General features: G+C 45.5%; 1 protein-coding gene across 4 annotated transcripts in view; it reads right to left on the bottom strand.

Moving 5' to 3' along the window:
* Window positions 1-17,714, bottom strand: part of PACS2 (phosphofurin acidic cluster sorting protein 2) — a 141,341-nt gene that overhangs the window by 79,448 nt on the left and 44,179 nt on the right. For 3 of the 4 annotated variants that reach the window (XM_067536357.1, XM_067536358.1, XM_067536359.1), the window contains exons 2-4: window positions 14,143-14,230; window positions 6,987-7,076; window positions 123-248 (exon numbers count right to left, since the gene is read on the bottom strand). In XM_067536357.1, the coding sequence (XP_067392458.1) occupies window positions 123-248; window positions 6,987-7,076; window positions 14,143-14,230 (304 nt within the window). The remainder of the gene's footprint in view (window positions 1-122; window positions 249-6,986; window positions 7,077-14,142; window positions 14,231-17,714) is intronic. The other variant, XM_067536360.1, reaches the window with a different exon arrangement.

Genomic DNA, 17,714 nt, shown 5'->3' with positions numbered 1-17,714 from the left:
GATGTGAAAGCCATCTAGGTACTTTTCCCAGAAAAGAAATGGTAGCCTTGGATTTAAACTGAGGTTGAAGGGCAAATGCTGACTCCATTCGAATGCTTTGAGTTGTGCTGATGAGCATCTACCTCAGCCATGTTGATGGAGCCCACTGCCAAAGTCTTGTAGCCCAGAATTGTTCGGTTTTTGTATCGCTTCCTCCTTTGCAGCATGATCTGAAGCTTGTTGCCTTCTCTTTTCAGGAAGTGAGGATACTGAAGTTAGAATACAATTTGAAAAAAGTTATACTTCTTGACACTAGCTCCAGCTACCCAGTTTACAGCTAACACACACTCATGTTCCTTAAGGTTAAATATATCTCCTAGTCCCAGTGCTTTTAAAGATGTTTATAGTTAAACTAATCTTTTGTTCTAGTAGTAGCAGCAGCGGACAACTCTGCATTTGTTCCAAAGAAGGCTAAACTTTAGGTGCTTGTTACTGAAAAATCTTGATCAGCTTCTACAGCCAAACATTCTCTTTTCACCATCCTGTTCATTCTGCCCTCATAATACTGAAGAATGCAAAATAATTTTTCAACTTACAAACGCAGCTCTGCGGAAGTTTTTTTTCCCAAAGACCTGTTTTCAATAGGTTGCCTGCCTGGCTGGTAAGGGAAATCAGTCAGCATAAACCACAATTTACCTATGTGCATTATGCAGGAAAGGAAGTGGCCCAGCCAATCACAGCACAGGGAGGCCTGATCCTCAAGTATACGTTTATTTCTCATGTAAGCAACCTCCCAAATGGCAGGAGTCTTATGTGCACAACATCCTCATGGTTATTTCTCAGTAGACAAACAATCCCTGTGCTCTGTCTGGCTGACAGCTATTTGCTAGAGTGCAGAGATCTCAAGAGCCAATACAATCACAGATGCTGACAGGCCTGGCAGAGTCTGATTAGCTCTTCAAGTTGACAGAGTTGTGTCCTGTCGTCACCAGCAAGGACAGGCAGTGTGACTGAGGTGCTTCCAGGATTAATACCTTGGGCTTCCAACATTTGGGTTTTGTTTTTAGTAACTAGACAGCCGTTCCTGCTGGGAACTCTTGGCCTTCACTTCAGGGCCAAGTATCTATGGGAATTTCCCTATGGTAATTTCTGAAACGCCTGATGCAATGAAACCCAGGGGAGGCAAGATACCCAGCAAAGCTCCTCATGATTCATGTGTTCTGGAAAGTTCATGGAGTTTGTTTCAATGAGTACTCTTAAGTTCTGGTTTTATTATGAAAAAATAAACTGATTTAAAATGTAGTCTGTACATGTGGGAATGCACCATCTTACATAAGAATATATTACACACACAAAAAAACTATGCTCCAACAGCAGCTAATTGCAAAATCAAGCACTTGGCCTGCCTGTGCATATGCATTTTGACACAGTCTTTAATTACATGATCACATGCAAGTTTTATACTGTGCCTCAGTCAGTGAGCAGAATCCATCCGCAGTGTTTTTAGTTTCTTGTCCAAGGTATGCAGTAAATTAGCCCTGGGCCACACTATTCAAACCCTACTCGGAAAATACAAATACTAATTTACTTCTGGGCTTTTCTCTGGTGGGTAACAACAATGTATGTAAAATACTCCAATACTATAATGTATTTATTTTCATAATACTCTTGTGAAGCGAGGGGTGCTATTGTCTCCATTTTACAAATGGGGAACTGAGGCACCAGGAAATTAAGGTCAAGAGTATCCACAAATTTTAGTTGCCCAGGAGCTGATTTTTTAGAGTGCTGAGCATTATACAGCACTTCATATGTTCAAAGCACAGTTCCCACTGACCTCAGTTGCAGCTGAGTGATCAGCACTTCTGCAAATCAGACCGTAGAGCTCAAGTCAGGCACCAGAAAAATGAGAAACATAATTTGAGATCACGTCTTAAGCAACTTGCCCAGAAACTGTGGCAGAGGCAGGGATAGAATCCAATTATCCAGGGCAAAATTCAGCTGCACTAACCAAGAGACCATCCTCTCTTCCCTCTGCTTCGTTCACCACACCTTCCAACTTCTGCAACAACTGAGGTTTGTCCTATAGACAACAGCCTCTTTCATTACAGAATCCTGATTGATCCCGAGAGCACTGTCCAACTGTGCACTGAATGTGGCAGGGCTGTAGCTGAAAAATAGCATGCAACCATATAATTCAAGATGAAAAATTAATATTCACTGCAACCCTAAATCAGCCCCTCCCCCCGAAATCAGGCATATCCTAAATTTTGAGAGCTTGAATTTGCAACCTGAATGTTCTTTCAATGTAGTGCCTGTGTGTAATTTGCTAGATTTTTAAAAAGCAAAACCAGAGAAAGGAAGATCCATCACATGGCATCATATTGATATCAGCAGGGGTCATGAGTAGGGTTGGAACCTCTAGATCCATCCCATAGACCTCTGCAGCTTGAACTAACAGACAACAGTAATAGGCTGCCATCCTCTACATCAGCTCTAGAAGGGGATGGGACATTTTGCCAGAGGGTTTCACAGATATTTGCTGACAACAGACTAAGGAATCCTGGGTTCCTCTGCAGGCTCTGGAGGGGAGCATGCTCTAGTGGGCACAGACTCTTCTGCCCATTGCTCCCAGAAAAGGTCACCAGAATTTTTCAACATGGGGCAAAAATTTCCCTACCCTCATTCTTGGAACTGCTGAAACAATTTGTCTGAAACCTTCCAAAAAGCCTCTGCCTGAGGCAGACACTTACCGTGGAAACTTTCAGCCCAAGTGATTACAGTTTGGCATAGTGGTAAGCAACTCAAAATAAGGTCTTATAATGGGAAGTGTTGGCAATGTTAATAGGTAGAACTGGCAGCTCTGTCTACAATACATAGTGTGAACAATTAACTCTTCAGAACTATGAAAAGGCATTTTTGGGAGTGAAACGCTACAGCAGGAGCCATTTCTGAGGAACAAGGAACTTTAATCCCTTTTTATCTGTAAAAATGTCTTGATTCATACATTTGATTTAGTCAAGCTCCCTGCAGAGATGACATGTTGTCTATGGAATTCCAAGAGGATTGCTTTGGTTTGGGTGAAGTTAGGAGAAGGGTTAATAATTCGAAAAGCAAGAGGATTGCCACCTTCCCTACAGAGGGGCACCATACCTCTGGTCCGCAAGGGGAAATATGCCCAGATTCAGATTGAGGAGAGGCTTTAATGATTGTTGGGGTTTACAATCCTAGCCCTGTAGTATAACCATTAGGAAATTGGTCTTCCCCTGGAAGTTTCCCCCTTTCTGCTTGGCACAAGTCTAATGTGGCTGGCACATCTCTCTCATCGCTGGCACATCTCATCCGCCCCATAACTTCACCTAAGCCACAGGCTGATTTTAAAAAGCAAGTTCTGTGTGCTGTGGATGAGCCCTGAAACTTTCTCAAGGAGCATGCAAGCAGGGAGGGAAGCCTGGGGGGAAGCACGCTGGCAGAGTTCAGAAGGAGTTGTAAATCGGGGTGCCCAGAGCTACTGTGGATATGATTGGGGAGGTGGGTTGAGGGCAGAAGCAAATCAGAACAGTGAAGGGTACAGGAGCGGAGCAGGGCGCAGAGGTGAGGAGACAAATGACATTACCTACCAATTTAAGGTGCTCCCAGAATCAACAACAGCATCTGGGCCAACACCCCTCGGCCTAGGAAGTCTCTCAAACATTTTGGCCTTAAGTTTCAGCATTTATCTAGCACAGGCTATGGTTATTAGCTCAGAGACAAAGTACCTCCAAGCTATCATCTAATTAAAAGACTATCAGTGCCAGTCATTAAAATCCTATTGTGCCATCTCAGAAATGCTTTCCATGCACTGCTGTGTGTAAGAACGCAAATCCTTCCTGTAATCTACGAGAATCTCACCTGCTCTCAGTGACAAGTTCCCACTGCATACACTTGCTTGCTTCTTCTGTTTCATTTCATAAAATTTCACATGCCCAGGGCACAGTTCTGCAGTGCATGCTCAGACTGAGCTCCCAATGAACTTAATCATAGAAGATGAGAGTTGGAAGGGACCTCAGGAGGTCATCTAGTCCAACCCGCTGCTCAAAGCAGTTCTAACCTCAGCTAAATCATCCCAGCCAGGGCTTTGTCAAGCTGCAGCTTAAAAACCTCTAAGGATGGAGATTCCATCACCTCCCTAGGTAACCCATTCCAGTGCTTCACCACCCTCCTCGTGAAAAACTTTTTCCTAATATCCAACCTAGACCTGACCCACTGCAACTTGAGACTGTTGGTCCTACTGGAATGGGATGTGGGAGTGTCTCACCTCACCCCTCGTCACCTCAGGAGATCTGGTTTGCTGCAAGACTGGGCATCTACACCTAGTGAACAATTTGGAAGAAAAATGCCCAGAGCTGCATGTTTTTCTTCTTGAGCTACAGCTCTGCAGTGAAAGCCTGTTTGGCAGCTAGGCTCCATTTAGTGTTCAGGTCAGGGAAGGGATAGAACGTCTAATCATTCATCTCCATGTCTGTTTGGCTTGGCAGCCACCAGAACTCTCAGGCAACTACCTGACAAAGCACTATTAGTGTTATCCCCATTCTCTCTGCTCCAATTACCAATGTACAGGTATTACTTTAAACAACTTTTGGAGGACGTATGATCTCATCTGTTGCCCAGACTGGATTGGGACCTTATTTCTTCTTACCTGGATAAATAGTTCAGCAACTTTAAACAAAAATCTTCCAAACATTCCCAAAATGCAGATATTCCTGACGAGCATCATTTCTGAGTCTCGTTAGCTTGCATTCTACTATGCTTCGGGCACGCTGATTTCACCACCAGGACCACACACACTCCTTGAGATTGCAATTTTCCCACAGCTAGCAAGCCTTCATCTGACTCATTTTCCCCATTCAGAAAAGATCGGAGGCAGCATGTCCAGTGGTTAGAGCAGGAGATCTGCATCCTACTTCTATACCCTCTGGAAATCAGACTTGTCTCATCTTGGCATAAAGGCAAGACCTAATATTGATCTGCCATAATTCATAGTGTCACGTGCACTTGCAGAGCTAGGTGAGGGCCCTATTTTAACACTCCTTAGGCAGGCAAAACTCCCAACTTGCCAAACCTGGGAAGTGGATAAGCCAGCGTTTCCCATCGTTGGGAAGAGATTGGAGCTTTATTTTTAAAATGAAAGCATAGAATTCACCGAATGCAGAAAGAGTTGCCCTCAGTTCTATTTGCACACACCTGTGGTTCTTAGTTTCCTCGTGTTCCAAAGTAGTTTTAAAGTGGGTTCCACTCTCAACTGTTCCAGAAGGGATTTTATGCAGCCTCTCGGTTACCCCCTTCTGTAAAGTATGGGGCATGACACTAATCTAAGGCAGGAGGCCTGGCTTATGGGAAGGAATATTGAGTGCATAGAATTAATGGCAGTCAGTGGAAGAGCTGGACTAGAGGCTGCCACACTGTGTCACATTCCTTATCACTGAGGAGCAATCACTTATTCTCCCACAAGGGCACCCCCGGACAGTAGGAAGGGTGTGAGCAAAGAAAGGAGCCTATCCCTAAGACCTACCAGAAGGTGGTGACAGAGGAGCCTGGAAAAGCTAGTGCGGAAATCCATGGCCACCCCAGAAGCAGCCTGTGAACAAGAATGCTTGGAGGATTTTTGGAGAGGGAGAAGAGGAAAGGGCAAGCCAGCCTGAGGCAGCTGCTCCCATTATACAGCTTTCTTCACTCTATTCATCCCCCACAGACTGTCCCAGTCCTAGCCATGCTCCTCCCAGGCCTGCCCTGTCTCCCCAGAATCCCCACCCTGCATCCATGCTGGGCCAATTTCTCCTCCTGCCTCCATGTTGCCTGGATGCCAGCAAGGAGAGCACTGAATGCACAAGAAAAAGCCTTCCTGCTCTGTCCCAGCACCTGCGACTGCAACAGACCTAGCAACCAGGGGCAGCAACTGAAGGGGAAGTTTTTCAGCCCTGCAGCACTCCTGGCTGCATGAGATGCAAGCTAGGTAACAGACTGCATGCAGGGGAAGACTAATGTCTCTCATCCCACTGCACAACAGTCTGAAGGGAAGGGAAGGCAACGCTGTTGCTGAGCAAGGAGCTCTCTGTGCATTCTGGGGGTTGGGGCATGCTCAGTGCAGACAATGTTTGGCGACGTTAGCTGCCAGCCTCCAGCTTCACTGAGCCTATGCGAACAGCCATTTTCAAAAACTTATGACTTGCCCGTAGCCAACTGGTTTCCACGGGGACAGCGAAACACATGTCAAGTTTCAAGTCCTTCCTCCAAAGCACGGAGGGACTAGAGCAGCAGTTTTCAAGCTCTTTCCATTCACGGACCCCTAACAAACTGCACCTGGAGGTGTGGACCCCTTTGGAAATTCCGCAGACCCCTAGCAAAGACGTCTTAGACTGAAAACGGACTGAACAGAATTCAATCAAACATTGCATGTGCTCGGCAGTGCATTTGATGCAGTGTGAGAAAGGGCACTAAACTGTGGGTTTCTGTAGCAATGGCAACTCTTCCGGCTTTGACCTGTAAGTGGGGGAATTCACATACTTTTGATTGATCAGAAAAATGGAATGCCTTTTCTGGGATCTGACATTTTATTTTCACAGTCACCTTTCGTGGACCCCTAAAGTCAGTCTGTGGATCCCCAGGAGACCGCAGACCACAGGTTGAAACCCACTGTGCTACAACTGCTCAAAACAGCTGTAAGAATTTAACATTGGCAAAACAACTTATTTTTCTCCAGTCTTGCTCTTGAAAAGCAGCATTTTTGGTGAAATGTCCGAAAATATTCAGTCTGAGGCAGAAACTCCATCACATGGAAAATTTCAGGCCAAATGGCTAAAACAGGAGCTTATAATGGAAAATCGTCTACTACAGGTGTCACTGCCAGAATTGCCTATGGTTATTTCAGGGAAATATTTACATTAAGACTTGTTAAAACAAGTACATCAAAACTTGGTTTAGTGCAAAAATCAGATGAGCGCATTCACTTTGGACTTTGCGCCTTATGTTACCTGCAGTGAAAAAGTTAGTGCAAGTTCGGTTTCTACGTGTCCGCTTGGTGGCAGTACAATTTCATGAGACCGTAGTATTCGCTTCGAGCCCTGCACAGAAAGAAAACCTGGTCAGGTAAAAGCTTACGCATCCGTCCAGTCTTGTTCCTTTCACCCTTTGTTGCCAGAGTTTGGAGGAGATCACTAGGAGGCGCTCTCTCAGACAGCACGGTTTGTGGAGATAATAGGGTGCTGCTGGATGGAAGCTAGGGTGACCAGATGTCCTGATTTTATAGCGACAGTCCCATCATTCAGGGCTTTGTCTTACATAGGCGCCTATCACACCCCACCCTCATCCTGATTTTTCTCACTTATCTGGTCACCCTAATGGAAGCTCTTGATTGCAGCAAGTTCTGCCTTGCTCCCTGACACCGCCTACACCCTGTCCTCCAGCCACCCTACCCCTTGTGTTGCCAAACCCATTTCTACACCAGGCAGCATGAAGGGAAGCAGCAGCTTCTTCCAGCAGAGCAAGGACAAATAGGGAATCTCTATTGAGCAGCAGACAGGCTGCAAGAGTGAAGCGGGCTCCCTGTGCAGGGCTGGAGGCCTATTCAAACAGCACATGGATGCCAATAACGGGAAAAGAAAGGCCTCATCTGAAAGAAACATAGGAAACTGCAGGAATGACCCACGTTGCGCATGGTGGGAGCACCCCAGACTAGTGCCATTTACTGAGGACAGGAGAACTCCTTCTTAGGGTACTATGGGCAACACAGTGAATAACAGTAGTGTATGGAGAACTGTTAAAATTGTAAGCTCCCTCTTTACATTTCTGGGAGTTTCCTTGGTCCTGCTCACAGGCTGGGGGTTCCATAGGCAGCAGTGAGCCTGCAGACAGTTCACAGTAAAGTGGAGAGGAGTTGTGCCCATTTTCAGGAACAGCCCACTTTGTTGCTCTGGTTTTCGGTTCTTGTTACTGTTCCAAACTCTAAGAAAAAAATCACGTTTTGCTGCAGCCTTTCAGCAAGAATATGTTTTTATCTAACTTTTCTGTGTTTATGTCAGCCCTACGGGTACTGCTAAGGGAAAAAAATCCCGGTAATCACGCACGGGGACGCGCACACACCTACAATGGAATCGACATGCGCAAGCACTCGAAGAAGAACAGTAATGGATTGACTACGCCCTCTTCCAACAAAGACTTAGGCTATGTCTAGACTGACAGCGACAAATTCACTGCCGTCAGTTTGATTTATCCAGATCGATTGAGTGGAAATGGAGACCCGCTCAATCGACACAGAAATCGACACTATTAATCCACCTCTGCCAGGTGGAGTAACACTGTGTCAATGGGGGCACATTTCCTGTCAGGGCAGCGAACTGAAGACACTGCGGTAAGTAGAAGTTAGGAAGTCGACAGGAGATACGCAAGCTATTCTACATAGCTTGCATATCTCCCGTCGACTGCCGCCAAATTTGGCGGCAAGTGTAGACAGTCTCAAACAGATGACTGGAAAGCACATGGCCATTGTGCAATTTGGACATATTTGCAATTGGTAATACAGTAGTAGCATAAAGCAGTATTTCTGCAGCACCAGCCCCAAGCGTTCAAAAAGCATGAGATTCTTTTAAAAAATAATTTTCTAATTTTTAAGACAATAAATTGAGGGTTATCATCTGCCTACTGGGTATTGATCCTTAGGTCACATTTACCAGCTTCTCTGCAACCATAAAAGATAGAAATTAACTTTGTAAATGAAAGCTGACACTCTCACCTAACCAAATAACTTCAGCAGCTGGAGCTTTAAGAGAAAACACCAAACAATGCGGCTCGCAATAAAATTGATAGAGCTGATGTGACAGATCTGGAGCAGCATTCTAAGAAGTTAAGAATACTGCACACTGACTGTACGACTATATTGGAGTCACTCTCCAGGCGGCTGTCAGGAAAAACAAACAGGAAGGAAAAACAGCTCAAGATAAGCCACCCTCCAGCAAACACTTGAGGGCTGCTAAGGGACAATAGCAGAGCCATTACCTCTGAGGATGCCGGCTTGACTTCCTGCTGAGCCTACAGGAGGGGTTTTGTCCAGAAGGGCCAAAGGCCAGGAACACAGAAGAACACAAGCAGGGTTTAAAAGGGACCTTCAGGACAGGGGATAGTTGGGGGAACCACTCACCCAGAGCTGTCTGAAGAAGAGATGCTTGCTACATTAGTATCTGTGGACTGCCAGCCTTGAGGCAGGAGACATGCATATAGATGGTTCTAAAATCCTCTGACTGCTTTTGTTCCTACTGTTCAAATAAACAATACTCTGGTCCCTAAGAAGGCTGTCTGGCCATTGTGTGTGACTGGTCGGACTCCGGAGGGGAAGAACTGCGGGTGTCTGAACTCTGTCAGACCTGCAGGGCCAGCATGGCAGATGCACAGGGTCTGTAGCCGCAGGGCTTGGTCTAAGAATGGGATAATTGGAAAATTCCACCAAAGAAACGTAGAGGCAAGAGACCTGGCACCTGAGGGCATGTGCTCAGATGAGAAAGGACAGCTTTGCAACTGTGACAGTTGGCAACACTGATTTCTGCCAGTGCTCCTTCTAGTTGCGACAGTGTTGCTTTATTTGTTATGCCACGTAAAGGCTATGTAATGAAGAACCAACATAGTTGCCTCCTGAATACATCACTGTATTCAAAGCAGACGAAGGGAGCCGAATGGCTGGTAAAGTTTCAGGAAATGCTGATGAATAACGAAGTACAAAGGGGCCTCCCACAGGTCAGGTACGGGCCTGGGAGGTGTTGGCAAAGATGGGTTAGTTAAGGTGGAATTCTGTCACGTCCTTCAGAAGGAATCTAGGATGTGTTTGTAATGCTGTATCTTTGCAATTCCCTTTATAAAGGAGGACTGAGTCACTAGACTGAAAGCTCTTGCACCTGACGACCTCGTATCACGGACACCAGGAATCGGCCTTCGTGTCAGGAACCTGGGCTTATGCACACCAAGTGGCCCCAAAAGAGCAATATTCAAATGGGTCACACCCCAAACCTACCGACTGCATGTGGAGCTGCAGACACACTAGTCCACCTTCAATGAGTTCATCGTAAGACACAATAAATGTGGATGGTGAACAGGTGACAGTGCAAGGTCATCTTGCTGGCACCCACATACAAGGCAGTAGCTGTGGCCACCACACCCCCTACAGAGGCCATCTGGTGATAATGCAAGAGCCAGTGAAAGATGGATGAGAGGAAGGATGATCTAGTGGTTACATAGCCCTGCCCTGCCTCACAAGGGGATTGTGAGGTTAAATACATTAAAGATTAGAAGGTGCTCAGATGCTATGACAACAAGTACCAAAACTGTTGCCATAATGTCCTTCCCCCCCATATATTTAAAGCTTTCCAGGAATTTGCTACTTCGTGTGTTTTACTTTCTGTGCCACAGGATTTTTTTTGGTTTTGTTTTTTTAACTTGAGGAAAAAAAAGCTCTCCCTACAGTGAAAACGACCAATTCTTCAGACCTGAACTTTGGCACGCCCATGGTGTCCTGTGTGTAGTTCCCACACAGCTCAGTTTCAGGAAGGGTACATGTAAGTGACAGGACCATCATTTGGGAGCATGAGTGGTGGAACAGAGCTAAGTGATAAGCTACCACACAAAGCCTCGATGGGCTGAGCGTGCAAACCCAAGTGTACCATTCCTGGTGCCTCAGATTACCCCTCTCCACAAAAGGCCCTTCTTCACCTGAGGCTTGTGAGCGACTAAGGTGCCAGAAGCTGTATATGTGGGCTGCTCAGGTGAAGGGGAGTACAGAGCCCCTTGCGCCTGCATGAGACACCCCCTCCCCATAGGTAAGGATTTCATGCCTTCCTTTCTGTCTCCTGCCAATGTTCCCTCTAGCTGGTGCCTGAAATCCCCACAGTCCCTGAATTACCAGCTTCCTTCATTTCCCCACTATGGGCATGGAGAGGAACTGGCAGCCATGGGGCTGCGAGAGCACCAGGAGGTCCCCGCCCCTACACACACACACGCTCAGTTTTTGATAGGGATGTCACGCTGGCTGGACTGGGGAGGGGACATTTATGATATTGTTTGACATCAGTATGTCAGAATCATAATAATTTAATGTGAGACATGCCATGTCAGGTACTGTTAGAAAGGCTATAATGTGCTAAGTAAGATGAGGATGTTTATGTTCATGTGTTATATGTGCAATGGAAGTTATAGATATAGATTGGTATATCAGTATTTCAAATTGTGCTGTCTGAGTGGCATCTCAGACAGGATGGCTGCAGAACAATAGCCTGCTTAATGGCCCATTGAGACATTCACAGGTGCAAGGGACCCAGGGGGAGAAGCCAAGGATATACCTGATGAGTCACAAGGACTTACTCACATGACTCTGAACTCCATTTTTTATTCCTGTAAACTTCCACAAACAGCATGGCAGGGACCAGAAGATATAACGCAGTGGCCTGGGAAGCCATTTTGTCTTTCAATCGGGATTCAGCTTCAGCTATCAACCTCTCTCTGGATCAGCTCATCTATAACTGAACTGAAGCTGTGAACAAAGGACTGAGACCCATCCAAGTATTGGATGTATACCAGAGGGACTATACAAGCCTGCAAACTCCACAATTCTTCTAGAAACCTGATGTGTATGGACTTTCAAATCATTTGTATGTATCTGATTGCTTTAATCCTTTAACATTTCCCTTATGGTTTGTTCCTTTCTTTTTATAATAAACCTTTAGTTTTAGCTACTAAAGGACTGGCTGGCAGCGTGGTATTTTGGGTAAGATCCAAACTTATATTGATCCGATACTGTGGCTGACCCTTTGGGGTCAGGAGAACCTTTTGGGTAAAGAGCATAGAGTTTAAACAATTGGTCTCTTCACTGGACCTAGTGGCTGATTGGGGGCCGGAGACTGAAATGCAGTAAAGAGGGCTGTGTGTATTTGTGTACTGGCTTCTTGATAACCGGATTGAGGAATCAGAAGCACAGTTTGTGGCTGGTTGGGAAGTCTGGCTTCAGTGCCACCTACCAGTGCTGGGAGAATCTGCTCTCCTTTTGCAGCCTGCCCTGACCTTGGCATTTTCAGGTGGCTACCTAGGCACAGAAGGGTCACAAGGGAGGGGTAAGGTATGTGATATTCCCAACTCCTCTTGACCACATAACCTGAACTCTGCCCCACAGGAACGGTGAGGCATGCAGTTGGTTTCACTAACTCTATTACCTGCTTTTCCAGCATCTGTGTGTTGTTTTTCCTTATAGTCAACCTTCTCCTCAGGGGCACTGAAATCTGTTTCCTGGTATCCCAGCACAGGGGTTCTAGGAAATGAACTCCCTCATTCTGGAAGGACAGGAGGCACACAGGACTAAGAAAGCTATTTGGTTGCCTGTGCGTTAGAGCAGTGGTTCTCAACCAGGAGTATGCAGGGGTCCTCCGGGGGTATGGAACTAATCTAGACTAGTGTTTCTCACCCTGGTGTTGTAACCCCCAGGGAGGTCCTGGGATGGGATTAGGGGGGTCACAAGTGCAGAGTCAGAGTTAGGGGGTGGTAAGCACAGCAATTACCTTGGACCCCATGCCACGGGGGGCCCCCACAAAGCTAAGTCACATGCTTCCGCCCCTGGCGGTGGGGTCTTGGGCTGCAGACAAGGCTCACAAGAGAAAAACAGATTCAAGTATCATACTGAAATGTAAGTACAATATTTATATTCCAATTGATTTATTTTATAATGATATGGTAAAATTGAGAACGTCAGCAATTTTTCAGTACTAGTGTGCTGTGACACTTTTGTATTTTTATCTCTGGTTTTGTAAGCAAGTCATTTTTAAGTGAGGTGAAACTTGGAGTAGGCAAGACAAATCAGCCTCCTGAAAGGGCATTGCAGTCTGGAAAGGTTGAGAGCCCCTGTGTTAAAGAAGGGAGGGGATGGAGGGAATCTGTGATGGAAACATTTTCTGTTTTAAAGAGGAAATGGCAGAATCAGTATCCCAAATAGCAAAAAAGCTGCTAGGGCCTGCTGGAGGTGAAGACTTGACAGTCTCAACATGCACAGATGAGGCTGTAACAGAGTTTCTCGTTGATCTCACAGTGAAAGCTGGTTGAATCCTTAGCTCTGTATTTGAATGTTCTGGGTTATCTTGTAAGGTGATCTCTGTAAGTTTAAACTTTCAGTGTAACATCTAGGGTTCTTTTTGACAACTACCAAGTTCTCTGCAAGGTTTTTGGCTGCAGCAGCAGATTTCATCAACTTCAGTTCAAGATTAATAAGGCTTTATGCCTGGGAATCTCCTTAGCTTTTAATCAATATTTAAGCACTGTTCAATGAAAGGAGTCCCTGTACGCTGGGCTGAGCTTACAAGTAGACCAGGAATGGACCCCATTCCTTCCCAGCTTGCCTCCTGCCTAGATGCACACTGAGGTATATATATAACCAATGCATTAATTTACACACTTAAAATGCAAGTTCATACACTTAAAAATAACATTTTTAAGTCAAGTGATATCCAGTTCTCTTGCATTTTGATGAAAACAATTTAATATCTGCATGCACCTCTTTGAAACCTAAGAAAAGTCACTTTGCTGCCAGGATTACTGTCAGAGTGCAGTTGGTAAGTGATTCTGCAGTTATTTTGAAGCAAAAAAAAAAAAAAAAAAAAAAAAAAAACCACAAGGAAAATCCTTTGAAAGTACAAGAGGTTCAAGTATCACACTGAACCCTCATCTTTCTGAAACTCCATTTGACTGCCCCAAAGCTACTGGGGGCCGAGGGGGAGAGGATGGACGACCTCTGCTCTGCGACAAGATGTAGCATATAAAACAGGTCAAGAGGTTGGATTTTGATGAAATTGGAAGAACGAGGGTTTGCATGATATAAAGCTGCTTTTGCCCTTAATGCTGGAGGGTCTGACTCACCCTGTGAAGACATACTTAAACATTATGACAGTGAAAGAACACAAGAAAGGAAGAAATTCCAAGATCTTACTATGTACCTAAGATTGCACAACTGCCTACACAGTGGATTGTATTTGTGGAGCAGTATATGATTGTAAAGCATGTATACAAGACGACCAAGTGCAATCTTAACTTTATTTCTTGACATTTCAGCACTTAATACACTGTAGTGTCACACTTACCATTTAAGACTAAGAATTAAATACAAGCTACCTGCATTTTGACTGCAATAACCACAGAAATGAGCTCCTTATCCAATTCCTTTAAGACGACCAGTTTCTTTAAAGTCAAGGTGCACAACCTGCAAGTGAGAACACAGATGAAGCAGCTATGAGTTATGCCTGAAAAGGAAAGGATATAAAGTCAGAGTACGCTGGAGATACAGCAATCCCCTGGGGATGAATTTCTTCCCTTTTCTTTTATGTACTGGAGAACAACGAACAGTCTACTGATCTACAAGCCAGGGTAAAATACCACCAGTTCTTTAAGCCAGACAGTCAATAGACTTTAGGATTGCACATTTTCTAGTTTGTTGGCTGTTTCAGTTTGAGACTTCTGGCCCATTAAGATATACTTGTTTGTCAACTCTTGTTTTCATGATTTCTTTGGAAAGTCAATAAGTAGCTCTGGCCACCCCAGTGGAAAAACCGGAGATGGATTTAAGCTCTTCCCTCTGCCCCTGCTGTTGACATGCCAAGCAGATAGACGTAGCACCACACTCCATGCATTGCTCTGTTGCTTTGGTCAAAGTTGTTAAGAACATAATAGCAGCCATACTGGGCCAGACCAATGTTGCAGCTAACCCGATATCCCATCTCTGACAGTGGCCAGTGCCAGATGCTTCAGAGGGATTGAACAGAACAGGGCAATTTATCGAGTGATGCATCCCTGTCATCCAGTCCCAGCTTCTACCAATTAGCAGTTTAGGGAGACCCAGAACATGGGGCTGCATCCCTGACCATCTTGGCTAATTCTTTTTCAACCCCATTATACTTTAGGCCTTCACAACATTACCCTTTGACTTTTTCAAAGTCCTCATCACCACAGATATGGCCATTCCTCAGCATGAGTTATAATACCAGGCTACAAGCAGATGCTCTGATCTCTTGGGAGCAGTCAGACAGGAAAGGCTGCAATCTAAGTGGATTCAAGCACACACCCTTGTCACTTTGCTCCAATTCAGTACTGCCCATAGGTGAAGGGATTCTAGTCAGTCTGCTTTAAGAGACCCACTGATTAATAGAAAATCTTTTCAAACAAAGAAGGAGGGCACAATTTGGCCAGCAACTCACCCCTCCGCTACCCCCATCACCACAACTCATACAAAGCTGCCCCCTGCACTGCAGGCAGAAGCAAACAGCAAGTGTGAAAAAGACAAACCTGCTCCGGGAGATCAACAGGTGTTTGATCCCATCACCTCCTTCCCACATGTGCCCTATCCCATACCCCTTCCTGTCTCTGGCATGTCTCTGCATAGCATTTCCCTACTGCCCCAGAAAGAGAAAGGGAAACTGACCCATAACATGCAGGTTTCATTCCCTGCCTGCTGCTCCTGCAAGTACTGCATGAACATGAGACCGTAGGGCTGGAAGGTCATTGAGTCCCCTGCTACTGCACATGGCACCGTCATTTAACCTTGGTCACAAACTCATCAAGCTTCATCTTCAAACTAGAATCCCAGAAGATGAGGGTTGAAAGGGACCTCAGGAGGTATCTAGTCCAACCCCCTGCTCAAAGAAGGACCAACCCCAGCTAAACCATCCCAGCCAGCGCTTTGTCAGGTCGGGCCTTAAAAACCTCTAAGGACAGATAGTCCATTAGGTTGGCCGTTTTCCCCAACAACTCCTTTTAGGAGACTGCTCCAGATCCTCCCTACTCTGATGGTTAGAAACCTAGTTTCCAGCCTAAATTTACTCCCAGCCACTCTATTCCATTTGTTCTTGTGCCAACACTGTCCTTCAGCTTCAATAGCTACTCTTCCTCCCTGGTGCTTATCACGGTCAGCAGGGCCAGCAGCACACCTTCAACACTGGGAGCAGCGATGCCTACCAAAGGGAGCAAAGTGCCCCATGTTAGACCACCCTAGAGACCGGCGAGGCAGCGCACTCTGTTCCTAAGATGTGAGAGCACATGCCCCTCTAGCTACCCCTCCTGGTTGGCAGGCTCCCCGGACAGCTATATGCAAGTTCCACCATGACGGGGCTCGAACACCAACCACGAGCAAAAACCCCAAAAAGGAACCAGCCAAAAAAAGTAAAATAAAATTAAAAGCTCTACCCCACATAGAGCTTTTACTCCAAGAAGAGAGCAGATCAAGAGAAGCACAAAGCCCCCAAGGGACTTCATTACTTGTAACCGATTTTACACAGAACAGTGTGAGACACTGGACAATTCACAGTACCTCTGGGCTTCAGTCTCCCCATGTGTACCACAGGGATAATAACCCTGCCTTGCCCCACAAGGGTGTTGCGGAGATGAAAACATTGGAGATGGAGATACCATTACTATGGTAATGGGCTGCTGTGTAGAACCCCAGCATAAACACAGCCCTCCCGTGGCCAGTGGAAGAGAGAAGGCACAAGGGAGAATGGAGGATCTCACAGAAAGTGGATCCACACAGAAAGGTGGAACCTCAGACTGAACGTAAGTGGGAAAGGGCAGAAAGGAAGAAACAGATGGAGGAGAGAGCGAAGCCCAGTATGTTTGACTGCACATCTAATCAGCGGTGGCATATAGTAAAAGCCAGAAGTGATTCAGAGATAAATCTGTCCCCTGCTCTAGATTGAGGGAGGGGAAGAGACCTCCACTCCTCACCCTGTCCCAAAAAGAAGTGTCAAGCCCATGCATGCTACAGCAAAGCTGTAATGCCATTTGTTTTCTTTGTAATGCTGGTGTAGACAATCACACCCCAGCTTGCCAAAATCCACAGAGCTGTGGCTGGTCAGGTGACAAGAGCAGAGGTATAACAGGATTGGCATTGTCTCTGCTGACAGACACAAACAATAGGCTTTTTCTGGTCATTATACCCAAAGCTTGAGAAGGGGAAAGGTATGTAAAGGAACAATTGTGTTCTCAGCACACACAGAAATACACAAGGCGCAGTCTGTTCTCCAATGACATTCTTTCCATTTGTTATTTATAAGCTTTAGAATCATAGAATCATAGAATATTAGAGTTGGAAGGGACCTCAGGAGGTCATCTAGTCACTGCTCAAAGCAGGACTAACCTCTGCTATATCATCCCAACCAGGGCTTTGTCAAAGCAGCTTAATCAAACCCATACAGCTTTGATCAAACCCATACAGCACTGCTGCTTGAGAAAGCCTCTTACAGTGAACCAGGGAAACAAAAGCAGTTAAAAAAAGACATGAGATACATCTGCTTTCTTTATCCATGATTTCTGGACAACTGGTACTAAAAGGCTCTTCACATCAGGAACAATGAAGCATTTATATCCTCTAGCAGAAGAGGAGATTCAGAGAAATTCATAGTGTAAAAATCATTCATACAGTCAGCATGTTTATTATTGCAGGTCTAACTTGTCTCGCTTCTATCTGTTACTTTACAAACCAAAACAACCTTAGAAACAGGAGATGGGAGGCGACTGATGCTTACAAAAATAACCATTTAAAAAGGGTTAGTCCCAGTGTGTATGGATTGCAGCCACAACCACTTTTGGAGTAGTGGACTAAGAGTGGATTCAGAACTGGTAAAGCCAACCGGGGGAGGCCCTCATTTCCAGATGCATACACGGAACAGCACCAAGACTATTTATGAAGGAGGCAC

Source organism: Emydura macquarii, unplaced genomic scaffold (assembly GCF_026122565.2).
Source record: "Emydura macquarii macquarii isolate MOO-44397 ecotype Brisbane River unplaced genomic scaffold, CSIRO-AGI_Emac_v2 contig_3534, whole genome shotgun sequence".
NCBI lineage: Eukaryota > Metazoa > Chordata > Testudines > Chelidae > Emydura > Emydura macquarii.
This window is presented reverse-complemented; position numbering and strand designations above follow the sequence as displayed.